The 24,339-nt window shown below is 57.1% G+C and overlaps 2 protein-coding genes and 1 long non-coding RNA gene across 17 annotated transcripts in view; 1 reads left to right on the top strand and 2 right to left on the bottom strand.

Annotated features, from left to right (window-relative positions):
* The window catches only part of PCNT (pericentrin), a 96,341-nt gene extending 91,777 nt beyond the window's left edge, over nucleotides 1-4,564 (bottom strand). For all 8 annotated transcript variants that reach the window (XM_067739741.1, XM_067739744.1, XM_067739747.1 and 5 more), the window contains exons 1-2: nucleotides 4,430-4,564; nucleotides 1,592-1,798 (exon numbers count right to left, since the gene is read on the bottom strand). In XM_067739741.1, the coding sequence (XP_067595842.1) occupies nucleotides 1,592-1,798; nucleotides 4,430-4,486 (264 nt within the window). In that variant the 5' untranslated portion in view covers nucleotides 4,487-4,564. The remainder of the gene's footprint in view (nucleotides 1-1,591; nucleotides 1,799-4,429) is intronic.
* Nucleotides 4,565-4,567: 3 nt separating this feature from the next.
* Nucleotides 4,568-24,283, top strand: C5H21orf58 (chromosome 5 C21orf58 homolog). 7 transcript variants are annotated; one of them, XR_010943897.1, is made up of 10 exons: nucleotides 4,568-8,470; nucleotides 9,235-9,295; nucleotides 10,494-10,567; nucleotides 11,374-11,538; nucleotides 14,315-14,426; nucleotides 18,973-19,094; nucleotides 19,384-19,694; nucleotides 20,078-20,140; nucleotides 23,914-24,012; nucleotides 24,144-24,176. XR_010943897.1 is itself a non-coding variant. In XM_067739754.1 (10 exons), exons 1-10 carry the CDS (start codon nucleotides 8,411-8,413, stop codon nucleotides 24,258-24,260), a joined length of 927 nt encoding a protein of 308 aa, XP_067595855.1. In that variant the 5' UTR covers nucleotides 4,568-8,410; the 3' UTR covers nucleotides 24,261-24,283. The 7 variants fall into 7 exon arrangements, 6 of the variants coding, with proteins under 6 accessions (XP_067595855.1, XP_067595854.1, XP_067595856.1 ...); XM_067739754.1 differs by having other exon boundaries at nucleotides 19,641-19,694; nucleotides 24,144-24,283; XM_067739753.1 differs by lacking the exon at nucleotides 23,914-24,012 and having other exon boundaries at nucleotides 24,144-24,276.
* LOC137225562 (uncharacterized) lies at nucleotides 9,397-12,946 on the bottom strand. 2 transcript variants are annotated; one of them, XR_010943904.1, is made up of 6 exons: nucleotides 12,811-12,946; nucleotides 12,444-12,697; nucleotides 11,614-11,783; nucleotides 10,998-11,028; nucleotides 10,784-10,881; nucleotides 9,397-10,291 (listed from the first exon to the last, which is right to left on the bottom strand). It is a non-coding gene; the product is annotated as an uncharacterized lncRNA (long non-coding RNA). The 2 variants fall into 2 exon arrangements; XR_010943903.1 differs by having other exon boundaries at nucleotides 10,784-11,028.
* Nucleotides 24,284-24,339: the final 56 nt, after the last annotated feature.

Raw genomic sequence — 24,339 nt, 5'->3', positions numbered from 1 at the left:
ACATCATCATCACTTCCACCGTGTTCCTGCCAAAATGCACAACCTGACTTCAATCGGAAGGAAACACCAAACAAACCCAAACTGACAGGGATCCTACGACATAACTAGCTAGGACGCCACAAGTGTCAAACTTATATAACACAAAGGAAGACTGAGAAACTGACCAGACTGGAGGAGACTAAGGTGACAAGGCACTGAAATGCAGTACAGAATCCTGGACCAGAAAAATCGGAAAAATTAGAATAAGCTCTATCTATCAGCTCACAGTATTGTTTCAATGTTAACTAAAACTGATGTGACTTATACTATGATTACATAGGTGTCAATATTTCAGGAAGCTAGGTGAGGGATCTCCAGGAACTCTGTGTTATTTTTTGCAATTTTTTTTGTGGGTCTGACATTTTAAAATGAAAAGCTAAAAACCACAAAACCTTTAACTTAAAATAAAAAAGACTCGTCTGATTTGAAAATAAAAATATGAAATTAATAAAGGATGATTTCCATTGCGAGGCTTTCTCCTCAAAGAGCCTAAGCAGGAAGCATACAGAGCAAAGCCACTGAGGGTCAGGGCTCAGCTCTCAACGTGGCTTCCGTGGACTCAGCGGTGACCCGCAGCTCGACCCCAGAGAAGCAACGAGAGCACGAACACGAACCGAAACTAACATCCAGCCTCAGGTCCCTCAGACCACAGGGAGTGGAAGCAGAGTGAGCTGGGCACAGGCTGGTCCAAAGACTCAGGCACCAGAGTTCTGCGCCGCTGCTCCCCGGGCAAAGTCGGAACGCCACGGCGAGGTCTTCCAATTTTTCCAAAGAAGGAACACTCTATAATACGTTTGTAGGCAGAATATCATAAACTTTATATGCTAGCAATCATTCCTTTTTTTGCAATAAGGCCGTCCAGACACAGCATGACTTGGAGTCAAATTCTGCCCTCAACCACCAGTTTTCAGCTCATTCTAGCAAACAGCTGCCCCGGCCCTGCTGCACACAAGTTAGGGGTACCCCCAGTTCAAGTGCACACACGAGAGGAGGCCCCAAGGAGACCCGCATGCAGGCAACCAGGAGGCCCAGGGAGGCCATGCACCCTCAACACCCAGGTCCACACCCGCCCCTGCAGCTCACAGGGCCTCAAGCAACAGACAAGACACCATTTCTGTGACACCTTCAGCCCTGCCCTCCTCACCCCACATTCAGAAAGGAGGGAAAGGACAAAGACCAACAAGTAGGTGGATTTGACAGCAGGTGAAGGGATATTACGGCTTAAGTGTCCAAAGATACCTGTCAGGGGGGCTGATGCACAGCCACACCCGAGGAACCCACACTTGTCAAACTCCCGCTACCACGCACAGCACCAATACTGACCCCTGCCTTCAAACAGTTCGCCCCAAATTTCTCAAAATCATGGGGTGCAGAAAAATCTTTAATTAGAAGTGAAACCACAAAAATATACGCCACTTTTGCAAGATAAAATAAAACCCCCTTTCCCCACTTTTGATAGGCAAAAACAGACCTAAGACCACTTTTAGTAAATTACGCTAGCAATAACCAGGAGATAAGCAAAACGTGAGAACACAGAGCCGAGCAGATCTACCTGAGGGGCTCCTGCGCCATCAGGGGTGTCGCTGCACGATGCGTTCTTGCCAACGGCCCGGCCTCCCAGGAGTCCGGCAGCCTCGGCCGCAGCTACCGGACTCTCCTCCTGGTCAGGCGCATCGACAGCCGCGCCCTTCCTCTTCGCCGGCGTTTTCTTCGAATGCGCACAGTCACCTTTTGTTTTTCTCTGTCGGAAGTGAGCAAGCTGCGCAAAAACGTGGAGAGGTAGTAGAGACAAAGGTAAGTGAGGAAAAAGTAACAGAACCACAAAGACAGCAAGCTTGTGGGGCACATGAGGCTCTGGGGCTGGCTCAGTCCACACGGCCACACCTGGCCAGACTCACATCAACCAGGCCCCGTCCCAGAAACACCACCTCCATTAACATCTACGATACTGGGAGTTAAAGCTCAGAATGACACCAAAGAATCTAACATTAAGGACTGTTAATGATGCCTCCGGACAAAGGAAAGCAATAAGGCTGACGGGCAGAATAGCTGTCCCAGCCCCTGACAGTTTACAGAAAAATTCAAAAATTAAAAAGTACATCTATTTAAAAAACTGACAGCTTAATCAAGGCATGTTTAAGGTTTAAAACTATATAGAAAAGCTAAATTCTCCCTTTTTGCCCCATTTTCCCCAATCAGGGAAATACATAGCCTAGCCAAAACTTCCTTGCCATAGATTCTGAGACAAGGTACAGAAATAGCAAAAAATTAATTAAGCCAGGTCAATCTAACATCCTCCTTTTTGGAATCAGATGTTCTATTTTTCATGACGCAGCTCACCAAAGCACCAGGGACCTCCGCAGAATGTCCCCATCAGAAGGCACACCTGGCTCTGTTCAGTCCCACAAATCTGAGGGTTTAGACTGTTCACACACCATCTCCCACTAGCACCTTATTCAAAAGGTAGGATAGCTAACGTCAGCTTTTCACAGGAGGACAAGGTCCTTCAAATGACAACTCTGGTCATAAAAGTAAATGCATCTAACAAATGTTTGTATAAATGATAACAGAAGAGCACAATTTCATGGACATAGGAAAATCACAAAAGGCAATTTAAGTGAGAGAAACCGTCTCTCAAGAACAGACACTGCCTTCAAAAGCAGTCCCAGATTCGCTTATTTTGTGCCCAACTCCATCAAATCTAACCGTCTCTGAGATCCCTTCCTGCATCACAGACCCAGTCTCTGGCCTGTGGTCGCCCAAGAAGAGGCACCTGTTTCCTCTCCCAAGGTGAAATCTTCTCATCACCATTAATGCTCCTTCAGGCAACATTTAGGCACATTTACAAACCACGGTGAGCTCAGGGAAAACGGTGAGTATTAAACTCTGGCTCGCTTCCAATCTCCTTCCTACGTGCCAGGCACATGCAAAGGGGAAAAAACACACTACGGCCTCACTCTTCAAACCCCAGTCGGAAGTCTGACCTGCACAGGAAGCCCAAGGAGGCCGCTCTGTCCTCTGCCTGTCACCACCTCACACCACTCACCATGTGTTCTGAGTGTTCCCTTTAATGCAGTGGCCCTGTGGTTTCCTCAAGGGAAGGAACTAGCACGGAACTGAACACCCCTGCTGGCTGATCCATGTGAAATTCCCAATGTCTGACCACGTCTGACCTCAAACAGCAACCTCGTAGGGCTCTGCCTAATAGTCGCGGGCACTGCACAGCGGCTCCCCACGACAGCCGGAGTGGGGTGGGCCAGGGCGGCACAGCACATAGCGCCCAGGCTTTCTCCACTGTCTCTAGGGCCCGCTTCTGGTCGGTAAACGGTTCAATGGCCACAACACGCCCAGAACAGTGAGTACCGGACGATGCCTACGTGGATGACAAAGGCCCACTCCGGGACCGCACAGAGCTCCCGGGGGCATCCGCAGCGCAGGGACGTGACACCTCCCAGGAGGCTCCGTCCGGGCGTCTGGACCTCCCAGGCCCGGCGCGGGGGGCGGCCCCGGCAGAGGCCCTCCGCCCTCACCTGCCCAGGACTGTCCACCTGGGCCCCAAGCAGCGAGGAGACGGCACAGGCGTTTCAGGAGCCCCGACACCAGGGCGTGGGTCGGTGGGAGGCATTCCACAGGGTGAACAAGTCCCGTCCTCGGGAACACCACTCTGAACTTCTATAGCAAAAAGAACTGCAGAATTCCGTGTAAAACGATCTCTGCACGTCGTTTTAACCGGATGGAAGCTGAGCTGAGCCCTAGGGGGAGCGCCCGTGTCGCCCAACTGCAGGGAGTCCCGGCCTCCAAGCCCTCCAGGAATCCGGGCGAGGACAGGGAGACGCGCAGGTGCCAGTAGGTGTGCACAAGAGCGCAGGTGTGGTGACAGCGCCCGTCCCCGCACCTCGGGCTCCGGGAGCGGGCGGCCGTCAGGGACGCCGCGTCCGGAGGACACCACTGTCTCTCAATGAAGCCGCCTCGCCGGCTCCTCTGGTAGTTCCCCGGGGGTGGTCGGGGCTGGGGTTGGGGGGGTGGGGGTCCCGGTGGGAGGGGAGGGGCCGGGACGCCCGCCTCCCACGGCCCCGCCCCTGCCCGGCGCAAGCGCAGCCCCGCCAGTCCCGGCGTACCCCGCGCCCGACCTCTCCGCGAAGCGCCGCGCGCCCCCGGCCGCTGATTGGCTGTGGCTACGGCGGGGGCGGGCCCAAGCAGAGGGCGGCGGATTCAAGATGGCGGCGGCCAAGGGGCGGCTTCCAGCCCAGTCGGCGGAAAGGGCAAGAGTGCGGCGGTAGCGGTCCCCTCCTGGCCGCGTCCGCTCCTGGCAGGGGGCGGTGGCAGGCACCGGAGCCCGCCCTGTGGAGCCCACGCCGGGACAGCGAGGGGAGGAGGCGCTGCCGTTTACCTTCGCTCTCCCGGCCTCCACTTTTCTGCGCCGCTGCTCTTGCTCATCTTCTTCCATCTTACTCCGGGGGTCTTCGCAGGTCGCCGGGAGGTGAAGGGGCCGATGCGCTGCCGCCTTCGCTCTATTTACACTCCCTCCCCATTGCCTGGGCTCACCCTCCCCCCGCGACAACTGTCACGCAGACGTGGGCCCGCCCCGCGTTAGGCCCCGCCCCGGGGCGTGCACCCCCGGCCCGCGGCCTATGAGGGGCCGCGGTCCTGCCCTCGCGCACGCGCGTTCAGGGAGGTGCCCTCAAGGAGGCGCGGCCCGGCGGAGCTCCGCCCCTGCGTCCGTCCCTCCGATTGGCGCATAGACGCTCCCGCCTCTTCGGGCAGGACCATTGAGCGGGGTGCGGCAGCCTCGGCGCTCTCTGTGGTTGGTCGGTTTGAAGGACCCCGCGCACGTGGGTCGTCGGGCCCGGCTGGGACTGGCGCGGAGGCCGGTTCGCGTTCCCGCGAGGTTGAGGCCGCCCTGGGGGGAGTCTGCGCCGGTGTCCAGTTGAGTCAAGCTTCGCGAGCCTCCGGGGACAGCCCAGGAGGCCGGGCCCCACTGCATGCGTGCGCCAGCTCAGGGCTGCCCGTAAAATCGCTCCGGGTTGTGGCTGTGCCCGGGGGTGGCAGGACCCAAACTTTCGTCTCCAGGGGTCCTTTCGGCGACCGGGATGGTGGCCCTGTTCGTGTCACGATCGCAGACAGCCAGCAAAATCACTTGATTCCGTTCCTAGGAGTCCCTCCTTTGGGTCCCGCTGGCGCCTGGACCCACAGAACCGGAATGCCAGGGGCGGCCAGAGTTAGTCAGTGGGAATCGGGGCCGGCATCCCCAACCCACGGAGCCCAGAGCTACAGGGACAGGAAGCCACCGGCGGTGCTGCCACTCCTGGACCCATGGATTCTTCCCACTGGGGATACAGTGCCATATCGAGGGCTCTGGTTTAAGGCGTCTGCCCCCAGCTTGCACAGTCAAGGGTCCACTCTGGCACCGCTGCCATAAAGCAGTGCCCTGCGTCAAAGAGTGTTAGCAGGGACCCCATGCAGTGAGAAACTCAGAGAGGGTCAGGCTGAGGCCCTGCGGGCAGGAAAGGCAAACCCACACCCGCAATACAAGTGTATTCCTGTTAGGACAACCCCTGGAACCCCAGCGTGGAAGGGGCTCCATAGGGCCACTTGCCAAGAGGCCTGTAAGGATGCAATTTTAAATGATACAGTAATTGTGCGCAGTTCTAGATCACCAGAGGGAGAGAGCTGTTTCAGTGAAAGGCAAAAAAGTCTCTTCTCACATGGAAAAGTTTTAAGGCCTTGAAACGTTTGGGTAAATCAATCCAAATATATTGTAAATGGTTATTAAAAAGGAACGTGCTGTACTTCCGGTTCAAATTTCTGTGAAGCTAAAACTGCTCAAAAAGATAGCCTGTTAAAAATTTTTTCAAAAAGAAAGAATGTGATGTGGGTTATGAATTCATGGTCCGTGTGGGAATTGGAGTCTCATGAAATCATTGTTTGTTCCTTAGCTTCAGACTCCACTTAAGCCTGTTTGTCCAGATGAGGAAGTAAGGCGAGGTTTTTATTCCTAGCCCACGGTTTTGATTAACAATCAAATGCTGCTACAGTTATCAGGCTCATTGGAAGCTGATAAGCTCTGACTAACTGACACTGATCCGAAGCGTGTTGTTGGCATCTCTTGTTACTGTAGCGTAAATGTGCCTGGGTGAGCGTTCTCTCGCGGAGGGTGGGGTGGGGGGATGCTCTCCTCAACTGGTGATGGTTACCTAAATGGCGGGGGGGGTCGCAAACTCAGGAAGAAACACAGGAAACCCCTAAGCAGCTGTGCCTCGGTTTCCCTGTGTGAGAAGTGAAAACACCCACAAACTTGCCCCCGCGTCAGATCTGGCCGGGGTAGAGCTGGGTAGGATGACAGCGCTGCAAGCGGCAGCCGGAGAAAAGGTGGCGTATCAAGCAGCGCTGCTGCGGGTTAACGTGCAGGGGTGTCCGGCGAACACGCTGCGGGGTCCGTGTTTCCTTCACTCCTGTGCCTTCAGTGCAGTAGGGTCTGTGTGCGGGCCGTGTGCCCCCTGTCTGCTCTCTGAGACTGAGTGCCAGTAACTATGCTCCTCCACGAACGTGCTGTAGTGACTTTACTGACACAAGCTCACCTTTCAACCTGTGTGAACGTGTGAGTCGAAGCAACCGCAACTTACACAAACCTTCAGGGAGCCCTGGAAGTTCAACCTCCTCCTGTGTCAGACCATAGCCCTCTGTGTGGTGAGTGATGCTTGCAGTCTTGGCTCACAGACACGAGGCGGTGGCCTCCTAAGACCAGGGGTAGGCAGGCAGCACTAGCAGACCACAGGATCGGAGTTCCCAGGAGCAGTCAGAGACTCAGATCTATGCCTGAATCTCTCAACCTTTACATGTTGCAGTACCTCTAAAACTTTGTGGGGGGCCCACGCTGCTTTGGCCAGTGGGTTTCAAGCTGTGTTCCGAGGAACCCCAGAATCATTTCCACGGCTATTCTAGATATTCTGAAATGTTGGCTCTGACTCTTACCTTATTTTTAACAATTAAACAGCTGTCCAGATATGTAGATACTCACCTTCAAGGAGGGAAACACAACCCCCCACTCCTTATGTATGGGCTGTGCATAGCTACTTCCTCCTGAAGAAGACAGTGTGGAAAGGGAGAGAGAAATAGTAGCTGTGCAGTGGTGAAACCTGATAGACACACGTCCGCGAGGTAACTAAGGTCATCGTGCACAGTGTAGGCCATGCTGACGGCACACACCCTGGATGGGGCGTGATGAGAAGGGCCTTTTGCCTCTGTGGTCTTCCCCCAAACCCATAACCCCAGTCCAATTGTGAGAAATCATCAAACAAATCCCAGTGGTAGAGGAACGCCCTACAAAATGCCCGGTACAGTAGGTACTGACACAATAGAAAACAAAATACAGCACTACTCCTCAGAGCTGCCCTTCCTGGGAAGCACTGAAATGAAGCATCATTTAGGAAAGTCTTCCCCTGACGGGCTCACGCCCCCCCTCCCACCACACCCCCTCCCCATGCCAGCCCTGTGGGCATGCCCTCTGCTGGGTAGGTGGGCCACCCACCGATGGCCCGCCTCCCAGGTGCCCCTGCCCCTCTCTGGGCATGGGTCCCGGCTGGGCAGTCCCCCCGCTGGAATCACATCCACCCTGAGGGGTGGTGCCTCGGGGTGGCCCCGTGTCCTCTGAGGTGCCAGCTGGGTGCCTGTGGGGTGAGCCCGCCTTGAGCTCCCACCCAGAAGCCCCCAGGCACCTCGTTGGCCAGCTCCCTGGTGCCACGCAGAGTTTCCTGAAGTCTGCAGGGAGGTGGTGGTCGCACCCTGTCTTCCAGTGTTTCTGGCCTTTACTCTCGTCTGGCTGGGAGGATCCCTAGGAAAGGCCAGGGGCTTGCTGGCCTCCTGGAGGCCATAACGGACTGAGGGCAGGGGTGGCAGGCCCCCGTGGTGCGTGGGGGGTGGATGCCGTGCCCCTCCCCACCCCATCCTCTGGGCTCTGTCCTCCCCGCCAGGGCTGTACTCTACCCCTCGGGCCCCAGCTGCTGCCCACTTTTTCCTTCCCAAGGAGCCCCGCCTGGCCACACCTGGGGATCAGCAGTGTTTACTGGTAACCCCTGCATGGGGACAGGCGGGGCCTGGGAAGGACTCTCAGTGGAAACCTGGCAACCGGGCCTCGCCATGTCTGCGGCTCCTCGCAACCACCATGGCGATGCCCGACACTGCGCGTCCAGGGCGTGTGCCCCCCACACACACGCTCTTCTCTGGCCGCAGAGGCCAGAAGGCAAACCGAGCCCGCGTGGGATTCTTTCAGTGGCCCCAGGGCTGGGCTGCGTCTCTCCGGCTGAGCGGTTCTTCCAGAGGGAACTGAGACGGGGAGGGGCGGGCCCGTGGCGTCCCCTCCTGTGGCCCCGGGATGCTGGACTCCTCGGTGGCAGATCGGTTGACCCGGCTGACCCTGAAACTCCTGGAGAAGGTAAGGCAGCTGGGCACTCGTGTTTTTAGCAGCTTGTTACAGAAGCACAGCTTTGAAAGGTAAGATTATACCTGGAACGAGCCCACTTGCAAAGCAAGACCCTTTTCAGCGCTTTTAGCCTCGTGGTGAAGAACTGTGGCTCCTTGGCTTTTCTTCTCTGTGTTTGTACAGAAGCAAGTAGGTTCTCCTGGCAGTTTCTGCAGCCAGGAGGCAGGCCCGCACCCACCGGCTGGAGCACCACCAGGGCGCCCTGATTCTCCCCCTCGGGGCCTCCCAGCTTCCGAGTTTCAGGGCGCGGCGTCTCGGCCGGGCCTGGGGTGGGCGGCCGGTGGACGCCCTCAGGCCGGCCCCCTTCTCCTCCTCTGAGGGTCTGCGGGGTCCTCACGGCTCCCCCCACCTCACCTGCCTGCTCTGTCCCTCTGCTCCCGACGGCTGCCCAGAGCGGCAGCAGGGCTCACCCCAGAACTGGCCCCGACAGTAGCTGCTCAGCCCAGAGCTCAGTGGGGCAGTCAGGTGGTCAGGACACAGAGCCGGCCTGGTCAGGCTCTTCAGATAGCCTCCTGCAAGGGCCTGTGGGTTTCAAGGGGGAGTGTGTGTGCACTGTATGGCGAGTGTGGCCTCAGGGTCCCACCTGGCTCCCTGCCCCGCAGCCCCCTCACACGCTTCCTGCTCCCAGCCCGTCTGTCTGGGCGCTGGTGCCCGGCCTGGCCCCCACACTGAGCCCGCGCCTGGAGCACAGTCCTCGCTCTGCTCTCTTCTCACAGAAGCTGAAGCAAGAGCGCGAGGATGTGGAAGTGGATTCTGAGGACCCCCAGCTCACGCCCGGTAAGAGCCCCGGGCTGCCTGACGCTGCACAGGCCCCGGAGCAACCTACACACACACACACACACACACACACACACCCCCTCATATCGTATCACATCCAGCCTGCATACCCAGGAGGGCACGTTCATCATTCCTGTTTCGCAGTTGAGCGCTAGAGGCACAGAGAGGTTAGATAAGCAGCCCAGGCTGCCCAGCTTGGATCGCAAGTGGCCACACCTGCATCAGACCGTGTCGCCCTGCGCTCGCTGTGCGGTGTGGGTGTGGAGGGCCTACCCCACCCGTGTCGGCCTGCGCATCCTCGGGCGCCCAGACCAGACGCCCCGTCGTCCCCAGCATGGCTGGCGGTCAGATGCTTAGGCCACAGGACCCAGGGCAAGGACTGCTTTCCCTGGTGACGGGCTCCGGGCTCAGGGACATCTAGGCGAGGTGCTGGGGAGACACTGCTTGTTCTTTACTATGTGGCGTAGCCCCTTGGGCTGCGGCGGGGGTTCCAGGCAGCTCCCAAGTGCAGCAGACAGAGCCCAGGGCCCAAATCCAGATAGAAAAGAATCCCAAACCAGGTCACATGACCAAGGACAAGCTCAGAACATGGAACAGTACAAATGGGCCAGGGAAGTGGGGACTCCTGGAGGGGGAGTGGGGACCCCAGAGGACAGGCAGCCCGGGCATCGCCAGCTCTAGGGGGAGGCGGCAGGCCTGGGGGGAGGGGCAGGCCCGTGCACCCAGAGGAAAGGAGCTCAGGGACCACCAGAGGCATGGTGTCCAGGACACTGCAGGAACCGTTCCCTGAGGCTCCGTGGAACACGCCAGCCTCCAGGCAGCTTGGGGCTGCGGGGTGGCTCCAGGTGATGGGAGGCTGGGCTCTCAGCCCCATCCCGTGAGGGCCTCCTTCCTCTCACCGCGCCCCGTGGAGCCCGCGGGACTTCCCGGCAAAGGTGCAGGAGCAACGTGGTGCTCGGGCCCCAGGGGAAATCCTCACTCTGCAACTTCCGGCTCCTGTCCAGGAGTAAGATAGACCCCCCTGAGAGACTGAGCTCCCCACATGCCCCCCACCATTGCCCACGTAATCCCCACAGGGCAGCCCCCCAAGCTCCGTCCCCAGGCACCTCCCTCCTTCTCTGGGACAGGCGTGCAGGTCCCGGAGTGGGAGCTGCCGGGGTCTGCAGTGCCGAGCCCTGAAGCACGCGCTTCCCTCCAGGAAATGAGGACGGGCCAGAGGCCGCCCTGCGGAGCGCTCTGAGGATGAGGAAGGACCTTCTGCAGAGACTCTGGGTAGGCCACGTGGCCACAGGGAGCCTTGGCCCGAGCTCTCTGCAGCTGAGACTGCGGCCTGAGCTCAGAGCAAACACGGGCCAGTGGAGGTGGGGGCCCTTCTGGAACCCGTGCTGGTTCTGCCGTTTGCGACTTGGGGGCGGACAGCTGATGGGCCGTGAGCAGCTGAGGGGCGTCATCCCTGATCACGGACTCCAGGGAGAGAGGAGAACTCACCTGTAGGCTGGGCTCTCACAGGGGGCTGTTAGCTGAAAAAAACTGCTCTGTTTGCACATGATCAGAGGTGGAAGTGCCGCGTGAAGGGTCCGGTTCCCCTGGAAGTGGGATTCCAAGATGACCAGGGCTTCGTCCAAACCAGAGGCACCCGCAGCAGGGAATGACCATGGGAAGGGGTGCGTTCGGGTCCAAACGATAGTTGTGATAAACTCACTGCTTTGTGGTGAAGTCGACCTGGAAGCATGCTGGAGAGACAGAATATCCTCTATAGGCTGGAAAAAGTCGTTCGGGGTCAATTTCTCCCGTGTGCACCAGGCAAGGGCCTTCTGGCTTTGCCTCCAGGGCCTGGCTCCAACTCTGACCCAGCTGCGCCCTGGGCCTACCATCTGATCATGCACCCGGGTGGGGTGGGAGGGAGCCTGGTGCACGGGGGTAGCAGGTGGTCCTGGGGCCGCTCCCCCACTGCGGGGGCCACACGCCTGTGAGCTGGCGCTGTCGTGCCAGGCGGGGTGAGGGCCTGGGACACGCCAGCCCGCTCCGGCTGTCACAGCTCCCTGCCTCCAAGCACGGGCTCTGCTTTGGCGTTACAGGAACAGCACCTCCTGGAAGAGGTCTCCCGGGCCCGCGCCTGGAGGGGGCTGGACGGAGGAGCCCGTGGGTCAGTGCTGCCCCCAGAGGTGCCCCCTGTGGGTGTCCACCCCGCTGTCTCCCCGGCCCCACCCACCCCGGACCCACCGCAGATCACCCAACACCCAGTAAGTCTTCCTCGCGGTGAATCTGGGGGGCAGAACAAATGCAGGGAGGGTGCCACGCCCCCAGAGACCTCTCACCTAAGCAGGGATGGCGGTGTCTCCACACCTCCGTCTCTCGCCTCTTTCAGCACCTTAGGGAAGTGCGCGGAAGGGGCCGTGGGCTGAGCGGCGGCCGTGGCTGCATTCCGTGTCTGGCTCTGTCGGGGCTAATGTGTGTCATCAGGCCTCACAGGTGCCCTGAGAACTGGCTGGGGGTAGGGGGTGCTTATCTCATTACAGGTGAGAGGCTGGGGTCCCAGCTCCGCCCCACGTCCTAACCTTTGCGCTAGGAGCAGAAGTATTAGGAGGTTTCAGTATCAGGAGGGCCTGAATTTGGGGAAGAAGCGTGTCAGCTCCTTTCCCAAACTTCATAATGACTGGGGAAGCTTAGCCCCTAGTCTCCAGGGCAGAATTGTAAAAGGTGGAAGACTGTTCCACTTCTGAGAGTCTCACGCCTGCATTCAGCATCCTGGGTTACAAGCGACGGAAAGCAGCTCTGACTTTCTTAAGCAAAAGGGATCGTATCGGGGGCAGCTGGATGCCCAGAGCAAGGAGGGGTGGCAGCTGGGGCCTGGCGGGCTGCGGCCTCGGGGGTTGAGTGCATGAGGAGAAGACCAGGCAGGAGGTGGGCGGGGCCAAGTTGAGAAGGTTCTGGATTGGCTGGCCAGGGAGGTTGGTGGTGCCCACAGGCTGGGTCCGTGACCTGGAGGGCGTTTATCCTCTGGGAGGGGACCTGGCAGCCCACGTGGAGGGAACAGAGAGGGAAGGGGCGTGCCAGCAGAGCCCCCAGAGCCCCCTTTGCCCCAGGAATGGTGGGGTGAGGGTGTAGGTTCAGGAGGCTCCCCCCGTCCCAACGTGCGCATACTTACTGCAGTTCCTCAGGCCCAGTCATGCTTGGGTGTTTCAGTCTCAGCCCCAATGACAGCACGAGAGCAGGCAGGGGCCTTGGTGGCTAGGATGAATGTCCCAGAGACTCTGGGGTAGGAGGTCCCCTCTGCCGCGAGAGCACCACTGCTGTGACTGCCTGCTGGTCTGTGCAGGGCCGGGGGTGGCCTGTGGGGGGGTGGCCGACTGTGGCTACAGGCCAAAGCTGGCTGCCACCTGTGTCAGTAGGACCTGTGAACTGAGAGGGGTGGTACACTTTTAAATGTTTGGGAAAGAATCAGGGGAAGAATGATAGTTTGTAACACATGAAAATGATATGAAACACACATCTCAGGGTTCATAAGTGCTTACATGTCTGGGGCTGCTTTCCAGCTACAAAGGCAGAGGTGAGCAGTTACAACTAAAGCCGTGTGGCCACAAAGCGGGAACGATACACTGTCCAGCCCTTTACAGGAAGTTTGCCAACCCGGTCCATGCCATCCTTTCCGTGAACTGAGAGAGGAGGGGCAGGGCAGGGGATTAAAATAGAAATCAACGCCTGGTGCGCCCCACATGTGCGCGTCTATGCTAACTCGGGAGGGGAGCCAGAGGGTATCCCCATGCCGAGACCCTTGGGTGCCTCTGTTAAAGCAGAGTCAGCGGAAGCAGGGCTGAGCTTAGCCCACTAAATCCAGGAAACGTGGGAAACATGAAAAACGCCATGTCTTACTCAGCTTGGGCTCCACTACACAATAGCACAGTCTGGGCACTTAAACATCAGACGTTTACCTTCTCACCACCTGGAGGCTGGACGTCCCAGATGAAGGTGCCGGCCAATGCAGTTCTTGTGAGCGTGCTCTCCTGGCTGGCGGGTGGCCGCCTTCTCACTGTATCCTCAAGGGGCAGACAGCTTCTGGTGTCTCTTTCTCTTCTTACAAGGACACCAGCCCTATCAGACTAGAGCCCCACTCTTACGACCTCGTTCCCTTTATCACCTCCTCATAGGCCTCATCTCCAAATGTAGTCACTTTGGAGGTTAGGGCTTCAACATGTGAATTTGTGGGGGGACAAACATTCAGCCCATAACATTCCATGTCCTAAGTGATACCCAGACTCAAATATTTATCTATTCAGCCATCTGTTTAACCTCTAGAGTTTCTCATTTAAAGTCCCCCATGGATGGCTGGTGGATGGATGAGTGTATTTTTTTTAATTTAATTAATTAATTTATTTATTTATTTTTGGCTGTGTTGGGTCTTCGTTTCTGTGCGAGGGCTTTCTCTAGTTGAGGCGAGTGGGGGCCGCTCTTCACTGCAGTACGCGGGCCTCTCACTGTCGCGGCCTCTCTTGTTGCAGAGCACAGGCTCTAGATGTGCAGGCTCAGTAGTTGTGGCTCACGGGCCTAGTTGCTCCGCGGTATGTGGGATCTTCCCAGACCAGGGCTCAAACCCGTGTCCCCTGCATTGGCAGGCAGATTCTCAACCACTGCACCACCAGGGAAGCCCCTGGATGGGTGTATTGATAGATGGATGGATGGTGGATGGATGGATGGATGGATGGATGGATGGTTGGATGGGGGGATGGATTGATGGGTGGATGGTGGGTGGATGAATGGATGGATGGATGGGGGCATGGATGGTGGATGGATGGATGGTGTGTGGATGTTGGATGGATGGATTGATGGGTGGATGGTGGATGAATGGATGGATGGATGGGTGGATGGATGGATGGATGGGGGATGGATTGATGGGTGGACAGTGGGTGGATGTTGGATGGATGGATTGATGGGTGGGTGGTGGGTGGATGGGTGGTGGGTGGTTCTGTAGGTCACTATTCCCGGGGCACATTCAGGTAATGGGTCGTCTGGCTCTTCTAGGCACCCCCACCTCCCACCACCATCATCCAGCAGCTGCCTCAGCAGCCACTCATCGCACAGATCCCCCCTCCCCAGGCCTTCCCCACTCAGCAGTCCGGAAGCGTCAAGGAAGGTAAGTGTTCATAACGAATGTTGTCACGGGTTTATGCAATTCTCTACTGAAAAAATAGTTTTGTAAGCCAGGTAGTCTTTTAGGGCCAGCTTTTGACTACTCAACTGAAGCTATGTATTTACCAACATGAAAATAATTTCACTTTGAAAAATCCTTACTGATGGATATCCCTGAGGGAAGAAGCTTGGACTCAGATTTGAAAGAACTGTGTTCCAGCCCAACTCATCCAGGGATTAGCTTCAAAAAACCCTTGGTTAAACTGCTTTTTCTCTTTAGGTAACTTTTAAATACTTGAATTTTAGAACAGCTCTATTGAGGTGACATAGAATAAATTGCACACCGTTAAAGTGTACAATTTGATAGTATTGACACCTGTACACACCTGTGAACCCATCACTAAATCAAGGCAGTGAACACACGGCATCACCTCAGGCACCTTTTCCCGCCGTCCTAGCTGCTTTGTCACTCTGCATCAGTTTGCGTCTCCTAGATTTTTGTATGAGTGGAATCACACAGTATGCACTCTTTCCTGTGTGGCTTCTTTCACTCAGTGGCACTGTTTTCAGACTCATCGCTCTTGTTGGGCGTAGCAAACCATGGCCCCTTGAAATTGCCCAGTGACCTTACATTGTGAGGATGGGCTGGTTTGCTATCCTTTCACCTGTCGATGAACACTTGGGTCGTTTCTAGTTTTGGTCATCACCACAGAAGCTCCATGGACACTCACGTCTGAGCCTGGATGTACATTTTTATTTCTCCTGGGTAAACATCTAGGACTGGGACGGCTGAATCATGGCAGGTGTGTGCTTAAAACTGCCACGTGTGAGAGGTCCAGTTCCTCGACACCCTCACCTGCATGTGGTGCGGGCAGCCGTGTTAGCAGGGGTGGTAGTCGGTCGCTGGGGTTGTAGTTTGCGTTTTCCTGACGATGGGAGGTATTGAGAGTCCGAGGCAGACTTGTGTGTAGAATCACCTGATGAGTGTTCTCAACTCTGTCGCCGGCACTGTAGCACCACTGTGTACGTGCTACACGTCAGGCCTGGTCCATGGTGGCCTGCAGCTCCCCAGGGGGACCGTCCTCACCGTGACACACAGGAAGGTGGCCTGGAGGTGCAGAGAGGACAGCCCGCTGGTCTCTCCTCACCACCCTCCCTGGTTTTTCCAGATGAACTTTAGTGACTGTCAGGCTCTAGAGGTGAAGCCAGCATACCCTGTGCGTGCGTGTGTGTGTGTGTGTGTGTGCACGCGCACGCACGTGCGCGCAAGTGTCTGTGTGCCTTTAAAAAGTGCATTTAAAATCACTGGTAAAAATGAAACAGTCAGTCAGTAGCTAGTTATTCAGAAAAGTCAAGTCACGTTCCTTACCCCACTCATTATACCAAAACAAATTCCAAGTGGATCAAATATTTGAATGTAAAAATAGGGACTCTCCAGTGTACTACAACAACCCCTTTGGAGAACTGCTGGGCTGCTTCCTATGAAGTAGATACGCGGCTTCTGGAGCTCCACTCCACCCCACTCCCCGCGACTGCTCTCCACGTCAGTTCTACCTTTTTGGAAAACTTCACAGAAAAGACACTGGTATAACGTCATACAGCAAATACATTTGAATTAACTCACCCTTTATTGTATCTCAGACTGTCCTCCTGGAATCCCTTCCTATCACCTGGGAACAAGTCTTTTACAAGGTCCTGCAGGACAGGCTTTTGAAGCTGCCTTAGTGTTCACTTTCTTTTTATTTCCCCTTGTTCTTAAACACTAGTTTTGCTGGATATTCAAGTGTAGGTTGATAGTTATTTTCTCCCAACACTTTCTAAGGACCCCGTGATAACATGGGGACCACCCGGATAATCCAAGATAATCTCCCTATCTGAAGATCCTTTTTAACAAAAGTTAATTTAAAAAATTGTGGTAAAAAACACGTAACATGAAGTTGACCATCGTAACCATGTTTAAGTCGTGCTAACTATATTCAACATTGTTGTGCAACAGATCTTTAGAATTTTCCGTCGTGTAAAACTGAAACTCTGTCCCCAGTGAACAGCTTCCCATCCCCCTCCCCCAGCCCCTTGCGCCCACCAGTCTGTGTTCCACCTTCTTGATTTTGATTGGGCTACATGCCTCATAAGAGCGGAAGCACACAGTACTTGTCTTTGTGTGTCTGGCTTATGTCACCGAGCATAATGTCCTCAAGGTTCATCCATGTTGTAGCCTGTGTCAGAGCATCCTGCCTTTTTAAGGCTGAGTAATATCCCACTGTGTGGCTGGACCCCATTTTACTTATCCCTTCGTCCGTGGGCGGAGACTCCGGTCGCTTCCATCCCATCTCAAGATTCTTAACTTCGTCACATCTGCAAGTCCCTTTCGCTGTGTAACGGAACACATTCGCAGGTTCTGGGATCAGGATGTGGGCATCGCTGGGGCCATTCTTTAGCCACCATGCTATTCAGTCCCTCAGACTGTGGGCCCATTTGGGGGGTTGGGCGTTCCGTTTCTGTGCAGCTGGGCTGTTGCCGCTGTGCTTCTCTGCGTGCCTTCTGGTGAATGGACGTGCTCGTGTCTGTGGGGCACACACCCGGGGATGGGATGGCTGCTTAGGAAATACTGCCAGACAGTTTTCCAAAGTGCCTGGACCCATGTGCACCCCACAGGAGGGGAGGAGAATTTCGGTTGCCCACAGCAACTTACCAACACTTGATGTTTTCAGAATTTTTCATTTTCACCAATCTGGTGGGCAGGCCATGGTAGCTTCTTCTGGTTTTAATTTGCACTTCACCTTTTCATATATTTTTGGCCACTTGAATATGCTTTTTTGTGAAGTTCCCATTCAAGTATTTTGCCCATTTTTCTTTCCGGTTTTCTGCCTCTCTTATTGATTTCTAGGAATTCTTTATGTATTCTAAAAATGGGTCATTTTGACATATGTATTGCAAACAGCAAGTCCTTTTTGTGGCCCTTCCACTCTCTTCATAGTGTGTGTCTCTGGATAAAAAGAAGTTCTTAATTTTAGTGAAGTTCAGTTTTTCAGGCTTTACTCTTTATGGTTGGTACCTTTTATGTCCTGTTTAAGAAGTCTTTACCCGTCAAGGTCAGGAAGACGTTCTTCTGTATTTTCTTCTGGGGCTCTGTTTGCCTTTCACATTTAGATGTACGATCCACCTGCAATGGATTTTTGTGTGTGTTGTGAATTAGGGATCAATGCTATTATTTTTGCCATGGATACCCTGCCCTTTATTTGACCCCCTGCCCTTTATTGAAGACTGTTTGCCCACTGCACTGACGTGTGCCCTGGTGGTGAGGCTGTAGATGTGGGTCCACTTCTCTACCCCCACATCCGCCGACTAATCTTTTCATGCGCGATTTTACTCGGGGGGGGCCCTGCGGGGCTGATGGGGAGGGCTCCCTCTCAGAGGGCTCACTGTGGGCGGGGCTTCCCAAGCCCCGACCCACGTGGGTCTCCTCAAGGGCCTTTGCCCCCTGTGGGGCTGCCAGACTCAGCTTCTGCACTAGCAGTCTGGCTCTGGCCCCTTCCCCAGAGCCCCCTGGCCCTGCGCCGACATCTGTGCCAGTCAGGGCTCTGCAGAGAAACAGAACCAGCAGGGTGTGTAATACAGCGAGAAGGACGTGCTTTAAGGACTTGGCCCGCGTGATTGTGGAGGCTTGGCAAGTCCACGCCTGCAGGGAGGTCCGGGAGCGCGGCCGAGGGGGAGGCTGTCTGCTGCAGCCCAGCTCCAAAGCGCGCCCGGGAGCCCCAGCCCAGGCCTGGAGGCCCCATCTGCTTGGCTGCGAGTCTGAGTGGTCCTTAGAGGCTCGCTTTCCTTCGGTGAGGCCAACAGAGCCTGGAGGGCTACCTAATTTCCAGGGCCTAGCTGCTGTGGAAAGAAGCAACATTTATGTCCCACACTGACCAAAATTAGCGTTTCCTAGTGTCCCGAGTTGGTGAATATATTAGCTTCCTGGGGTGGCTGCGACAAAGCGCCACAAGCCGGTGGCCTAAAATGACAGGACTGTGTCTGCTCCCAGTCTGGAGGCTGAGCTCCAAACTCAAGGTGCGGCAGGTCCCGGGGAGGGGCCTTCCTGCCCCTCCACCTCCTGGGGCTCCGGGCGCCCCTCCAGCCTCCGCCCGCCGCCTCTGCGTCTTGCTCCCTCTTCTGTCTCAGAGCTCCGTCTGCCTCTCGCTCAGGAAGACACTGGCCTTGGGTTTAGGGCTCCCCTGGCTGATTTCATCTCAAGATCCTTATCATACCTGCAAAGACCCTTTTCCAAACAGACCACATTCAGAGGTCCTGGGGATTAGCATGTGGATACCGTCGGGGCCACCACGCAGCCCAGCGGACGGACGAGAGGAATCCAGTGGCAAGAAGGCTCCACCGTCAGTAGGGTTCAAAAGGACGCGTCTGAGCACACAGCCCGGGACCCGCAGACCCACAGGCCTCCACGCCTGCTCGTAGAGCTCTGTGTCTGCTTCGCCTGCGCTCCGTTCCAGGAGCGGCCCGGTCACCGGCGGCCGGCCGTGCGTGACCCAGCCCTCCGTGCCCTCCCTCAGACATGGTGGAGATGATGCTGATGCAGAGCGCACAGATGCACCAGATCCTCATGCAGAACCTGATGCTCAGAGCCCTGCCCCCATCAGCACTCGCGCCCGCCCCCCTGCGCCTCCCCCCACAGGTAGGCGCCACACCCAAACCAAGACCAGAGGACCTGGTGGCTCTTCCTCTGGAAATCCACGCACCTCTGTAGCTTTGAAAAACACATTTCTGGCTCCAGCTCTGTGCTCCAGCTTGAAGCTCCCAAGCGCCCCCCAGTCCCACCCAGATGAGGAAGGGGTTGCCCAGTTCAGGGCCCAGACAGCGGCCCCCTTGAGCCAGATGAGCTCTGCTGGAGCCTGCCCTCCACCCTCCTGCCCTCCTGGACCCCTGCCCACCGCTGCTCTGACCCTGACCCCATCCTGAGTCAGGAACCACGTGGAGGGGAGGGGAGCCCAGGAGCAGCCGGGGGCCCGCTGAAACGCCCTGGTGTGTGTCATGCTGAGGACCCGCAGTGGGCTCGCCCCGCCGTCCTGCGAGCCAAGAGGCAGAAGCCGCCCTCTGTGTGCCACCATCACCACTACGCGCCCCCAGCCCCGCTGCAGGCCAGCCCCACTCCTGGCTCCCCGGCGGGTTACTCCACGTGGCCCCCGGTGGTCTCCGCCACTGCTCTCCCTCCTGCTGCCAGCTTCCTGCCCACCGTGTGGCACGTGGCCCATCCCTCAGTGGCCGCCCTTGGCACGTAAGTCCAGGCTGGGCTCCCGGCCAGCCTCCTGGGCCTGCGGGGTGGGAGGACCCCAGGGCCTGGGTCGGCCCTCCTCACCCTCTGTCAGGCCTGTAGCTGCAGCAGGAGCCTGGGGAGGCCTTGCCAACTCCCGAGGGAGGGGTGTGGCGGGGGTGGGAGGTAACCCTGGCAGCCTCAGTCCTAGCTGCCACGGCTGGGTGTGGACCCCATGCCCTCCTCCCAGGGGAGCTGCCCGAGGCTTGGGTCATTTGTCCAGCCCAGCAGGGGAGGGCCCAGCATAAGCCCGGCTGTGAGGGCCCCCACGGAGCCCTGGCGGCGAGACCCACCTGAGCGTGGTGTCTGTGAGCCAGCTGCATCCAGAGACACCCTCCTTCCTCTAGGGCTGTGTCCGACGGCGTCCTGCCCACACAGGCTCCAGGCCTGTGACCCCACCGCGGGCTCGGGTAAGCGGCAGGGCCTCGTGCTCCCCCAGGGGGTGGGCAGCCGCGGCCCTGGATGCGGGGGGGGAGGGTCACGAGGAGACACGGCTCAGGAGCCAGGAGAGGAAAGGTCGACTGAGGCAGCCACACGAACCTTGAACCTTCCTGGGGGAAACGCCACGAGCAGAGTGCCACTCGTGGTGCCCGGCGGCCCAGGGCAGAGGCCCCGGCTCCTCACAGCAAGGGAGCAGCCGCAGGACATGTGCCTGGTGTGTCTGTGTGAGGGCAGAGCTGCAGGCCGGTTCACTCACGTAGCCTCTCCTCCTGAAGCCGAGCACCGGAGGCTGGGCCGAGGCAGCGCTGTCTTCCATCTGCCTCTGGCTGGATTCTCCCCACGGGACGAGTTACCTTTACTCCACTCTCTGCCCCTCTTTTATTTTCTCTGGTGGAATTATGCTTCCTGGCTGCTTTAATATAATTTTCTCGCAAGTGTCATTTTCAAGTATTACGCGTGTTTTCATCGGCCCCTTTTGGGATAAATGGTCTCTTTCCCCAAGTTCCACTCGAGCAGGACCCCTGCTCCAGCCTTACATCTTTGGACCCTCGCAGTTGCCAGAAGGGTCGTCAGAGGAAGCGAGATGACCTTGGAATTGCCCTTTGGCTGCACACAGGCGCCCCTGGGCTGACCTTGGCCCCGTGCAGCTGCCCAGCGAGGAGAGGGCCAGGGCCTGCGTGCCTGAGTGCAGCTCGTCTCGACAGACGACAGACGCCGCTGTCTTCTTAAATGTGCAGTTAAACGTCTGAGCCGATTTCCTGATTTTCATGTTGATGTTTTCTTTCTTTCTTTCTCCCCCAGCACTGCAGCCTGCGGGGGGCGGGGAATGGGCACCAGGGAATTCCCATTCAGTTTGACGTTTTCTAACATGGCTTTTCCCTTTGGTTTTATTTCTCAACGTAATTGTTAACTCAATAGAGGGAAGAGATTGGACAGAAGTTCACCATGTTTGGATGGTCTGGTAAATTGGAAAAACTCAGTTTTGTTTACCTCCCAAGTCAGGAAAGCCCCGCCTTCCCTCCTATGTCTTTCTCACCTGTGAGTGTCCTTTACTTTCACACAGAACATTTCACTTCCGTCACCAAATGTGTGGGGTTTCCCCACATCAAGCAGTCCTCTGTGACCCCCGCATGGGTGTCCTACAGTCCAGTTCCGACACCACCCACCGGGAGATGGTGTCGGATCCCACGGGTTAAGGGCTCAGTCACAAATCCAGGCTGCCACCTGTGTCCCCGTGGAGTGGGGTGTGTCACCCTCCTGGTATGCGGCTGTGTCTGCCGACCTGGCCCCCCCGAACCTTATGCTATGGGGGCTGCACGCAGGCCTGATTCACGGGCACCTCCATCTCTAGTCCCCTCCCTACTCTGGAGAATGGGCGTGGGGCGGCGCTGTAAGCTCCAAGGTTCTCATCCTGGCTCGGTCTTCCCGGCGACCAGCCTCCACCCAGGAGCCGCCCAGAGTCACCTCATTAGGACAAAAGGGGCTCCTGGTGCTCCTGTCACTTGGGAATTTATGAGGAGCCCCACGTCAGGAGCCAGAGGCAGATACCAACATACATGTTTCCTACGACCGCACACCTGGCCTTGCTGGGTCAACCGGGTTGAAGGAAACATGTTCCTGAGTCCGGGAGAGTCCGGTGCCGGGAAAAGCCCGGCAAGGCCACCATTGGGGGGCCTGCAGGAGGGGCGGTCACTGCTGAGGAGGGCCCGGGCGGGAAAGCACCCCGAGGCATGCCAACCTGGGGAAGCCGAAGAGGTCTGAGCAGGCCCTGGGAGTGAGGGAGGCGGGTTCTGGGGCCCGGGTGCCGGGAGTACAGTGGTGGCATGGCGTGATACCGCAGCATAAGACGACATGGCCATCTGATTTTGTCCTGGTTCCTGGCACAGAGCTCGTAAAACCTTTGGATTCCTGCGACTGTGCTAACGAGGTGACTCGGGCGCTGGAGAGCTTCAGATGGGGCTCGTCGCCGGAGAAGCCAGCCCTGATGAGAGGCTGGAACTCAGGCCCCGCCCCCAACCTCAGGGAGGGGAGGGGCTGGAGGCTGAGCCAATCAGCAGAGGCCAGCGATTTAATCAAGCCCCGCCACCCTAGCAGAGCCTCCACAAAACCCCTAGAAGATGGGGCTGGTGAACACATCTGGGGGGTGCACCCCAGCTCCACGGGGACATAAGCCCCCAGATGTCACCCTATGGACGCCTCCATCTGGCTGTCCATCTGTGTCCCTTGTAAGAAACCCGTGTCTCCCTGAGTTCTGTGGGCCATTCTAGCAAATTACTGAACCAGAGGCGGGGGCTGTGGGAAGCCCTGGCTTCTGGCGGCGCTGGACAGTGGGTCCCCTGGGCTAGAGTGGGGGGCAGTCTTGTGGGCCTGACCTCCGCCTGTGGGGGCTGCACTGGCTCCTGGCACTTAGTGGCAAGTGTTGGGAGAAAACTTCCTTTGACCAGCTATGCCTGGCACCCTGGCGGGGCTGCTGGCGGGGGTCCCCTCAGCAAGATGTCGAGGACACGAAGCGAGAGGCGCTGCACGTGCTCAGCGGCCTGCGGACCTGGCACAGCACCTCCAGGGCGTCACGGCCTTGGGAGCTGAATCTAGAACACACTTAGGACAGTAAAGGGCTGGGGATGCCGGCGACACCCAGAGCAGGAGCCCTGCTCTGGCAATGCTGGGTTTGCAGGAAGCTCTGGGACGTGACAGCACGTGCCCGGGCGGGGTGGGCAGACGGCACGGCTGCTGACAGACCGTGGGGCGGCCTTCTCTCAGATTCAGGTCGTATTCTGTACTAAAATTCAAGGCATGTTTTCAACCATATATAAAAATACCCCAGAATTAATAAGAAAAAAGAAAAACCAGTAGAGAATGGGCAATAAGACCTGACCAGTCACCCTTCTGGTGGAGGGGATGCCGATGGAGAGGGTCACTGGTGACAAGAGAAATGCAGGATGGCCACAGTGCACATGTGGACACCATCCAAGCAGAGGGTCAGGGCACACGCAGGTTGCTCGGTACCTGACACCAGGTAGCAGGACCTGGGGGCCACTACTACGGCTGCTGGTGGGGACAAACCATCCAGCCCTGGGGAAACACTCATAGGCATCAGCTAAAAAGCTGGACCTCCCGCCTCCAGCTCCCAGCAATTCTGCTCAGGCCCGTGCCCAGGAGAAAACCTGCCTGTGTTCCGGACATGACCAGAGGTTCTGGAGGGTCAGCTCCAATGGCAGGTGGTGACCTCCAAATACTCGCTGATAGGACCAGTGGGTCTCAGGACCCCTTCAGTCCCTTAAAAAGGCCTGGGGAGAGCTTTGTGGGGTTAGCTTTGGTCTTTGCCATGTTAGACTTTAAACCGAGAACGAGCTTAACTGACGACAAATAGGTCACGTGGCCAATGATTCAGGAACATGACAGGGCCCGTGTTCCCGAGAGCCAGGGAAAGTCCAGGCTCAGGACACAAATCCAGTGGGAAACACGTTTTCATGTTTCTGATCGATTTATGGGAGAAACCAAATTCTTAGAATCATAGTACTTGGGGTTTCAGGGTCCCCGAGAGGCTGTGTTTTATCGCCATGACCAGTTCAGAGCTCCTTGGAGGGTCTGTGGCACTGTGGTCAGTGCTTGGAGGCCCCGGGTTGGCTCGGCGCCCGCCCCTTCCAGATCTGCTTCCACCCGTGATGCCCGAAGCTTGTGCACAGCTCTGGATAAAGCTCTGGGGTAAACTCCTGGGTTTATTTTCATATTCACACGGCAGGATATACTGACAGGAGGGAGGCTTTCCTACAGGAGGATGGGACATGGCAGTCGGAGCTCTGCCATGCCGGGGCCACGGCAAAGGACTCAAGCACAGTCTGTGAGCAACTGCCTGACCGCGACCGATGGGTAGGGGTGGGTGATGGCAGGAGGCGTGCTGAGGGTGCCCTGCGCTGGGTAGGCCTGGCCCTGCAGCCACCTCGAGGGTCAGCCTTGTCCCTCACCTTGCAGAGGCACCAAGCAAAGGCTCCAGGCCCCAGCGCTCCTGAGAACTGGATGGGACCGAATCCAGCAGGATTCCAACAGGAAGTGGGGGCAGGCCCACCTGGGCTGCTTGATTTGTCCTGAAGGGATACATACGTGGGAGATGCCTCTTTGTCAAAGGCAGAGCCCCAGGGAGGAGGTGGCCGACACGCCCCACCTCTGC

The sequence above is a fragment of the Pseudorca crassidens genome, chromosome 5, assembly GCF_039906515.1.
Source record: "Pseudorca crassidens isolate mPseCra1 chromosome 5, mPseCra1.hap1, whole genome shotgun sequence".
Taxonomy (NCBI): domain Eukaryota; kingdom Metazoa; phylum Chordata; class Mammalia; order Artiodactyla; family Delphinidae; genus Pseudorca; species Pseudorca crassidens.
The sequence above is the reverse complement of the archived record's forward strand: the minus strand, read 5'-3'. Positions and strand labels throughout refer to the sequence as shown.

What these genes read in the sequence shown, in the direction of transcription:
- C5H21orf58 (XM_067739753.1), top strand. Translation starts at nt 8,411, where the DNA reads ATGCTGGACTCCTCGGTGGCAGATCGGTTGACCCGGCTGACCCTGAAA. An exon ending in ACCTTCTGCAGAGACTCTGG is followed by an intron (nt 10,568 to 11,373) that starts GTAGGCCACGTG and finishes TTGGCGTTACAG; the next exon opens with GAACAGCACCTCCTGGAAGA. An exon ending in TCAGTGGCCGCCCTTGGCAC is followed by an intron (nt 19,695 to 20,077) that starts GTAAGTCCAGGC and finishes TCCTTCCTCTAG; the next exon opens with GGCTGTGTCCGACGGCGTCC.